The sequence below is a fragment of the Larimichthys crocea genome, chromosome XIII (genome assembly GCF_000972845.2).
Source record: "Larimichthys crocea isolate SSNF chromosome XIII, L_crocea_2.0, whole genome shotgun sequence".
In the NCBI taxonomy this organism is placed as follows: Eukaryota; Metazoa; Chordata; class Actinopteri; family Sciaenidae; genus Larimichthys; species Larimichthys crocea.
Genome location: NC_040023.1, coordinates 26,096,734 through 26,105,633, shown reverse-complemented (window position 1 = coordinate 26,105,633; position 8,900 = coordinate 26,096,734). Strand labels below are relative to the sequence as shown.

The window sequence follows — 8,900 nt, the reverse complement described above, 5'->3', positions numbered from 1 at the left end:
GTTGAAACACTATTGGCTGACGTGTGGAGGAATCCTGTCACGTTCAGTGTATGTTACTGCAGCGCATCCTTCATGTGTTCTCTGTGTTCAAACACCACGATGCTGGATCTCCTCCAGGTCATGTTTTGACACAGCGGCTTGACGCCTCTGCCAATCAGTCCCCTGAGCTGTCACTGGCTCGGGTGTGTAATCTTGACATTTCAAAAGCATGATGAATACTGAAGTGCATATTGTGTACACACCGTATAAAAGGCACCCTCAGGTCATTCATGGCATGAAGAGCTGCAAACTCCCCCTGTTCATCCCACCACTTGCTGGCCAGTGACTGGAACCTCCTCACCTCATCGGGGTCCACTGTGGTCTGGGAGGCCGATCGAACACTGTGCATGGGGGGAAAAAAAGAAAGAAGATAGGACCACATCAGCACATGCCTCAACACCAACTACAGCCAAAGATGCACGCAACATTTGGATTTAAGAGAAGCCACTAACATTAAAATGATGTTACAAAATCGTCCAACTGGTGCTGAAATAATTAGTCAATTAGTGAATACAATTAAATACTGAACATCTCATGATATATTCGTCATTTCATAGAATATATTAAGCAAAAAAAGATGCTTTTTTTCTGTTTCATGTTGATTTTGTGAAGTATGAGCTATAAAATTCCAACAAACACAACAGAATGTGATTTTTTGGGTGTGAGGATGTGAGGAACCTGATTTTTGGGAAGCTGATAATGACGATGACATTTCTCACAACAACAAACATTGACTGCTAGAAGTCTATGTGGGTTTTATTCGACGTTTATTCGCTCCAGCACATCGTGACTTTCGTAACGCTGTCCTCTCATCACCCAGCGCAGCCTCAGTGCTCCGGTACCTGGTGTGACAGGGCACGGTGCTCCGCGGGGTCTCCACGCAGGCGCTCCTCTGCAGCCACAGTGTCCGCTGTTTGCACACCGCAGTCCAGCTGAAGCCGCTCCGGGTCACGCCGCAGACAGCGGCCGCTTTACGGCTGTACAACCCGAACAAGAAGCGGCCAAACTTATTGGAGAACATGCCGTCAGAGGACAGCTGAGCTGCTGTCACTGTTTACTGTTTGACCGACGGTGCTCTAATCTGTAATGCTCGTGTAGAAACAACACACTTTTACGTTCCGACGGGTAATGCCCTTGGTGTTGCTGGTACCGACGGGAAACAGATGGCCTAACACTGGAGGAACTATTGTATAGAATGATGTAATAGTGATAAATAACTAATAAACATAAGTTTAATGTTATTTTTGATTATATATACTTAATATCTCCATATAGTCATTTTTGTACCACTAACCACATTTAAAGCTTAAAGCAGGGGTGTCCAAACGATTTGACAATGTGAAGATGTCAATATTAACATTAAAAAATGAAAAAATCACCAGTAAGTTACATACAAATGCACTGTTCTATAACAATCATATTTTCATTGTCTCAATTATCTTTTTTTTTAATGGCAATGTAACCAAATCTAATAACCAGTTCTTCCTCTCGTTCACATCTAGAGTCGGATAAAGAATAAATTGTATGAAATACATAAAACTTGCATGACGTTGATACAAATCTTAAGCTCATGTTCATCTTAAACATTATGAGTAATGCAAAGTCTGTTAATATTTAAGATTAAAAGGTATATAACACTAGCAGTAATGTTCTTATGATTTAGCACATTCAAATGTTTCGTTATGTCAACCAAAAAAGCCAAATCTGCCAGTCACACAGTATCTGACAATCCTAGCAGGCCATAAATCATAAACTATAAAAATGAAGCTTTGGGCCACATGAAACTGGACCCCGGGCCGTGCTTTGGACACCCGTTGCTTTAAGCATTCATGTTGTATGGTAACCGTCTCCAAGGTTTGTATCAGGTTTCTGTGAAAACATCGTCTTCACAACTTCTAATGAGAAACCAACTAATTTCACTGATGTTACAAGCAGCTTAAAGGTCAAATGTGCACTACAGCATTACATCCTTTGACCAAAACAACCTACAGCTGCACTGATGTGAAGGGAAAGATGTTTTGTGGCATGCAGCCCGTCTGATCTTCAAGTGTTTTGTTCTTAACCATGAAGTATGAACCACTATGTACCCACAGGGAGAATTCTATTTCTATGCTGACAAACCGATTATTAATTGTGTGTTAAGAAATGATGTACGCTGATTGATGTATGATCAAAATAAATGTGAGGCGAGACAAGGAACAAACAGTTTTATTGGACATCTTACAATAATGTTTGAGGAAAAAAAAAAAAAGGTTAATCCTGTTATGCTTTAAAATGTTACAACTTCAGTTTTTAGTGTCCACAGTCTTATTAATCTTTGCATAATGATACAAGTGAAAACTCCTACCATTCAAAAAGTCTTGTTCGTCAGTCACACTTTAAAAACAACAACATATTTACAAGGATGAGAGAAATGTATGAGGGGGGTTCACCTACACAACTGCCTCTATAATGAGACAAGCCTGTTCAACTCATGGAATTTAAAATGGCAAAGTGCACAGGTCAGGAGGTTAACTGTGCTCCTCAGCGTCTGCTACGACGGGAGGGGGACGTTGACCTGAAAGAGAGGCGTGGACAGAACATTAATACTGCACCAACCACACTCACCCACGCACACTACAAAATACAAAACATGCACAAACACCCCTCCCAAAAATGGACATAATCTCCACAGAAACTAATGTTGTGCAGACTCTAGAGAAGCAAATTTGTGCACTGCCAATTTGGCAAAAATAGAGCTTCATTAAAGTTGACACATGTTAACAAAGGTTAGAGACTTCATGTGACTCCTGTCACAAATTTGCATTTGATAGTTAAAACCGTCATGGAACATTAAAACTTTTTATTGCATCAGGTTTGACTTTACACAGTTAAAGCAGATGTGACTACGTTCAGGCAACAAGCTTCATAATTTCCCTTTAAAGTTATTCAAATATATTCATTAAAAGAACTCCAGAGAAATCACAATGAGACATACAATGAAAACATACAGTAGGGAAAAAAGAGAAAAAAACGAATACTACCTTGATCGCGACTTAGACTTGTGTTTGCGGCTTGCCTTCTTACCAGACTTGTGAGATTTTTCCGTGGACCGTGAGCGACTACGTTTGGATTTTTTGGATTTCTTTTCTTTGCTAACTTCAGGGGTAGGGGATCTACTCGACTCAGAGTCTGAGCGCCTCTTGCTAGCTTTGGCGGAGCCCTTCTTGCTGGCTTTGCTATCCTGCCGGGAGTGCTTGTCACTCTGTGAGTCCGTGCATGAGTCACTCTCTTTCCTCTTCTTTGATTTGCCATTCTCCTCCATAACCACAGAGCTTCCTTTCTCCTTTTCCCTCTCTTTGGTCTTTGGCTTTTCTTTCTTTTTATCTGGCTCTCTGTCCCTATCCTTCTTTTTCCTCTCTTTCTCATGGCTATGACTCCTCTCCCTCCTCCTCTCTCGGTCTTTGCTGGAGGCCTTCTGTTTGTGTTTGCTGCTCCGACTATGGCTGCTGTCTCTGCCATCCCGGCTCCTTTTCCTCTCCTTCTCCCTTTCTTTCTCCTTTTCTCTTTCTCTGCTGCGACTGCGGCTGTCTCTGGCCCTGGCTCTTCCCCTGTCTCTGGACCTGGATCTACTCCTGCGGCTCCTGCGCTCCCTGGAATCACTGCGGTCTTTCTTGTGGCGGCCTGATCTCTCAGCACTGCTCCTCCTTCTGTCCCTGACCTTCTCGCTACGATCACTGCGATGCCTGTGAGAGCTGCGGCTGCGGCTTCGCCGCCGAGCCTTGTGGGAAGAGGAGCGGCTACGCCTCCTCTTCCTTCGTGGAGAGGAGGATCGAGATGAACTGCGGGAAGATGCAGAGGAAGAGGAGGAGGAGGAGGAAGAACGGCGGCTGCTGTGGCTGGAGCTGGAGCGGGAGCTGCTGCTGTGACCGTTGGCTGGGGAGTCGCTGCTGCCTCGCCCTGATCGCTCCTTCCCTCTGCCCAAATGCTTGCTCTCACTATCCTCCTTCTCACTACGGGACCTACGCCTCTCTACCAAGGGCTCCGCCTCCCTCTCTTTTACTTCAACTTTGTGTGGGTTCTCTGGCTGGCCCTCATCATATTCCACCTTTTCTCTGCTCAATCTCTCCTTCACCATCTCTTCTGTGGAAACAAAGATTCAAGTTAAAGTAAACAAACATCAGCTGCTGTAAAGACCAGGAACATGCAGACGCAGCATCATGACTCACCTCGTGCAAGCAGAGCCTCTTGTGCTTGTTTTTCTTGCAGCTGCAGCATTTCCCGCTCTTTGCGGCGGAAGGCGTCCTGCTTCTCCCGGATGCGGTGGCGCAACTCCTCCTCGTCTGTGTCGGAGGACTCAGACCCTCGCACGCTCCGATTGTCCTCATCCTCGCTCTCGTCTGAACCATAGTCACCAAGCCCACCTGCCACAACAGAGCCCCCGAGATGTTGAGTGTTGGAAAGGATGAAAATCCATTCTCACAATCAGGTTTCACTATTGAAAGCCCTCAACCCATCCCAAGGTCCCAGCGAAAGGCACTTAATCCTGTATGGCTTAATGTTTCCCACCGATGAACCCCTTAAAACAAACTAATACATTTAGATCTAAAACTGATTTGAAAAAAAAAAAAATACTTCAGCATGCTTCTATCATCAAAGTGCAAAGCTAAAACCAAGTCAGTCACTCAGTTCATTTCTCAGTGCTATTTGAATCAATCTTCAAGAATAGGTTGTGTCTGTGGGTGTCATGTCTTGGGCAGATTTCCCCACGTTCCTTCTAACACCCCACCATAAATGAAAAATATTTAATATTTTCCTTCCCTCCCCCCCGGTGACAGAAAAAGGGATACTCACTGAGACCGGTCAGAGAAGCCAGTGCACTTGACTGTGCCAGCTGTTTTGCAGGAGCTTTGATTCACATCAACAACAGGAACAACATGTTAAAACACATACTGCCATTTTCTCAAAGGCAAGAGAGTCGCTAGAGAAGAGGGGGGTCACAGATAAAGCTCTATTCACAAAAGCTGTGATTGGTAACAAAGAGAAAAAATGAAGAAAAACAAAAGAAAAAAAAACAAATGGAGAAAAGAGAGAGGGTTAACAAACAAAATTCTGTCACACAATCAGTCAAACAGTCGGACAGGAGGGAAAGAACCAATCTGTACTAATGCACAGGCACTTCAATGGAGGAAGTCACTTGTATCTACAGGTGGGTGCTGGTCAGTGTCAGTGCTAAGACTTTATCCAGTCCTATCCTACGGTCTTTCAGCAGGACCTTTAATACCATGTACCAGAAGACCAGGTTTTCAAATACTGCTTGTGAAAAACATTGCTCTGCTCTCACTCCTTCTGATGCATTAGCAGAGAATGGTTGAAAATACTTATCAGACATAGCCCCATGTTTGCAGCTCAATCGCCCTCGTTTACAGGGTGTCATTGAATTCAATCTAAAGAGATTATTACCAACATTATGGATTCGCTTCTGATTTAAATACAATGTCTTGATGACAAGCATAGATGATGCATGAACTGGAAAAGATAAGAGCAGACCTCGAGTGGCTTTGCGGTGAGCCTCTTTGGCCACGTGCAGGATCTCTTCATTAGTGACCTCAAGAAGGATCTCTGTCAGAAGTGTTTTTGTGATGACCATCTAGAGACAGAAACACACAACGAATACACAGTGAATTCAATGCTTTAAATAAATCTTCAGAGAGATAGATAAATCAACAACAATTTGTCAAACTGACTAGCTGGAATTCTTTTTCCTCATCGGTCATTTCAGGTTCGCTGTCCTCTACAGGAGGCGATGGGCTGCGGCCAGAAAATTCCTTCTTCATGGAGGGCTTGTCTTCATCCTCAATGTCATCGTTCCCCTCATCGTCACTATCCTGATTCAGATAGAATTAAAGACTTGTATTCAAATCAACAAAGTGGTAAAGTGACATCCTTTGTGAGGGCAATCATTGCTACAGGCTTACACATGCCACAGAAAACAGTTGACCTTGGAGGTCTTCTCATCTCCAACACAAGACATGTCAACTGCATCTTGTTTTGCCAGAAGAAATCATTTTGCTGTCAAGGCCAGATATGGGTTGCTTACAAATTTACTCTTGCGGGGCACGCGGGGCCCGTCACCTTCCTCCTCCGCCTCGTGCTCTTTGCCGTCATCTTTGGGCATTTTAGCGCGCTCCTTCTCCATTCGCTCTCGCTCCAGCTTCTTCTGCTTCTCTCTGTCCATCTTTTCAAGGCCCTCGCGGATCCATGCAGGTAGTGTGCGCCTTTTTACAGCATCTGGAGGTGTGATGCAGGTCAAAATTAATTATCCACATACTGCTGTGTTGCTAAGATGCATAAACTCCTCTGAGCCTTGACACACTTGTTTACAACTTGAAAAAGGACCACTGTTGAATTCTTAATGTGCTGACAGTTTCCTGTGAACACTCAATTCCACATGAATTCTTAAGTGAATTGTAAATCATCTGTTGTGTAGGATTCGAGAAACAATTAAGTTAATGATCTGAACTCTCTATGACAGAGTTGCAATCCGACGGCTATTAGTTGAGTGAAGACCCTCACCTAGCGGTGCTGGGGCCTCCTGTTTGACAGGAAGCTGGATAGGTGATCTGGGCCTGTCTCTGAACCCGGGTGGTCTGGTATCTCGTCTGTTCTGAGGGGGACCCTGCCAGTATGGGGAGTGGAAGCCCGTGGGTGCGGGGGCGAAAGATGAGGCGGCTCCATGCTGTGGAGAGACAGCACAAACTGAAAATTAAAAAGGTGGTTCAAAGTACAGAAGGTCCTCTCTTAACAGCCACCAAGTGGCATGCACTGCGCGTGGGGTCGTTGTTGTCTTTCCCCAGATTAAGTTAGCTGACATTTATCCATCACTCCTGACTGGGCTAGATAGAAAGCCTGCTTGGTCTTTAAAAAAAAGAAAAAAAGAAAAGAAGTCAGCTAATAAAATAAATAATAAAACCAAACCATGCTGGATCCTCAACAAGCCAACACTTTCCTCTGCACCGCATCAAGAAAGCAATGACTGATACACCTAGATGCTGGGACCCGGCACAGTTTCTATGGATTGATCCTTCTTGTGTTACTTGGTTGTCACACTAAAACCCAAACGCTTCAACAGTTTCTACTGTAGCATCTGCATACCTGATAATCAAACTGGTTCATGGCCATGGGGGCCATGGCGTAGCTGTCGGGCTGTGCCCCATACCCATGGCTGTTCTGGGGGTAAACCCCGTGGTGGGCTTCAGAGTTGAACTCCACGCTGTCCTGGCTGTTGCTGTCCTCGCTGGGGTTCACCACATCCATTGGTCCGGACCCTGGAGGGATCCAGGGCTGATCAGGGGGTGGTGGTGGTGGAGGAGGGGGCTGGCCATGCATTCCCCATTCTGTTAATGGCAACATAATTAATAAACAAAAACCAACACAATATGAACTTCTGCTGTTTGTTTCTCAACATGTCCAGCTGTTAAAAGTTTAGCCACACATTTCCTTCACCCTCACCTGATCTCATGAATCACATTAAGTCAGTACCGATCATACACACTTATTGCAGTACATCATAGATAAATGAAGGTACTTGCTACGGCTCAAAGGGTTACACTTGTACCTGGCTGCCACATTCTGCCAAATGCTGGGTCACCCTGGAAGGCTCCGTGGTTGCTCTGTCCGACGGGTTCGAGGCCGGGGATGTCCTGGCCATTTGGCTGAATGCTCGGCTGCTCCGCTCCCGTCGACTCCTTTTGAGCTATCCATGCCTGTGCCAGGGCAGCCCAATCCACTTGACCTTCACGAAAACCAAAAACAAATACCACAGAAATTTGAAATGACACCCTGAAGAAGCTACGACAAGTCTAGTGAACTCGAAATGATGGAGGCTGTTAGAGCAGGAGGTAGATATGCAGAGACATCCAGCAGATATACATTCTTCTGAGGAAGAAAAGGCTTCCACTGTGCATGTGCATCTCACTGACCTGGATCTTGCTGGTGCTGGAAAGACTGCATCCACTGCTGCTGGCTCAAAGGCCACTGCGGCCAGGGCTGTCCTCCCTGGTCCCACATCTCGCTCCTCTGGATTCACACCTAAAATATCCGGAGCAGCCAGCTTTTAGTCTTTGATTTGCACCCTCAGCATGGCTTTTGCTGACACGACAGGAGCTGCAGCACTTTCTGTGCACTGGCGTTTCGTCAAATGGCCAAAAAAAAGAGCGAGCGTTAGCGCCCAGAAAAGTGCTAACGTTACCTCAACTGACCGACTAGCCGCGCGTACTGACTCCCCGTAGCTGTGAGCCGTCTCCCGTCCTAATGGCTGAAGCAAACGCTATGCAAGAACGGGGTCTTGTGTCATTAATGAGTCATGATGCTGAAATAAATTCGGGGCCGGTGAAATTCAAACCTCTAGCCGCCTCTGGTCATGCGTTTGTGAGCTAAGGAAGCTTAGCCGAGCTAGCGTGAGCTAACGTGAGCTAAAAATGGAAGCTAACACATAACAGCGCCGTCATCTTACCGGGCGAACAAACGCGTCCCTGCAGAGAGATTCAGTGAGAGTAAAGTGTGACGGTAAATGTTGTCAGCGCAGTGCTTTGAGTAACATAACCTCCCCACCTTTTCCAGGCAGTTTCTCTCCAGCGATGCGCTTCCAAATCAAAATGGCTGCATCAGTGAGTGAGCTCCTGCTCGGAGGAAGTGTGAAGCGAGGAGGGGGCCGGGCTGCTGCTGCCTTCACAGGCTGCCCGGAACATTACAGCTCAGCGCTGGGACCCTGCCTCACTTTAAAATACACCATCCAACAATAGCAGAGGTGAACATGTTATCCATGTAGTCTCAAAGTTTTATTGGACATTTAAGTTCCTTTTTTTTTTTTTTTTTTACAA

The 8,900-nt window shown here is 45.5% G+C and overlaps 2 protein-coding genes across 3 annotated transcripts in view; both read right to left on the bottom strand.

The window, feature by feature from the left end:
• The window catches only part of coq3 (coenzyme Q3 methyltransferase), a 9,969-nt gene extending 8,783 nt beyond the window's left edge, over positions 1–1,186 (bottom strand). The window contains exons 1-2 of the mRNA XM_010753942.3: positions 882–1,186; positions 243–380 (exon numbers count right to left, since the gene is read on the bottom strand). Of these exons, the coding sequence (XP_010752244.2) occupies positions 243–380; positions 882–1,060 (317 nt within the window). The 5' untranslated portion in view covers positions 1,061–1,186. The remainder of the gene's footprint in view (positions 1–242; positions 381–881) is intronic.
• Positions 1,187–2,231: 1,045 nt separating this feature from the next.
• On the bottom strand, positions 2,232–8,772 carry pnisr (PNN-interacting serine/arginine-rich protein). 2 transcript variants are annotated; one of them, XM_010753940.3, is made up of 12 exons: positions 8,632–8,767; positions 8,001–8,109; positions 7,637–7,813; positions 7,174–7,415; positions 6,595–6,757; positions 6,119–6,309; positions 5,766–5,906; positions 5,569–5,668; positions 4,873–4,926; positions 4,248–4,442; positions 3,063–4,161; positions 2,232–2,596 (listed from the first exon to the last, which is right to left on the bottom strand). In XM_010753940.3, the coding sequence occupies exons 2-12, from the start codon at positions 8,086–8,088 to the stop codon at positions 2,563–2,565; spliced, it is 2,484 nt and encodes an 827-aa protein (XP_010752242.2). In that variant the 5' UTR covers positions 8,089–8,109; positions 8,632–8,767; the 3' UTR covers positions 2,232–2,562. The 2 variants fall into 2 exon arrangements, with proteins under 2 accessions (XP_010752242.2, XP_019120473.1); XM_019264928.2 differs by lacking the exons at positions 2,232–2,596; positions 3,063–4,161; positions 4,248–4,442; ... (1 more) ...; positions 5,569–5,668; positions 5,766–5,906 and having other exon boundaries at positions 6,174–6,309; positions 7,238–7,415; positions 8,632–8,772.
• Between the last annotated feature and the right edge of the window lie 128 nt (positions 8,773–8,900).

What these genes read in the sequence shown, in the direction of transcription:
- pnisr (XM_010753940.3), bottom strand. Translation starts at nt 8,088, where the DNA reads ATGTGGGACCAGGGAGGACAGCCCTGGCCGCAGTGGCCTTTGAGCCAG. An exon ending in TGCCCCGCAAGAGTAAATTT is followed by an intron (nt 5,907 to 6,118) that starts GTAAGCAACCCA and finishes TATCTGAATCAG; the next exon opens with GATAGTGACGATGAGGGGAA. An exon ending in GGCTTCTCTGACCGGTCTCA is followed by an intron (nt 4,443 to 4,872) that starts GTGAGTATCCCT and finishes CTGTTGTGGCAG; the next exon opens with GTGGGCTTGGTGACTATGGT.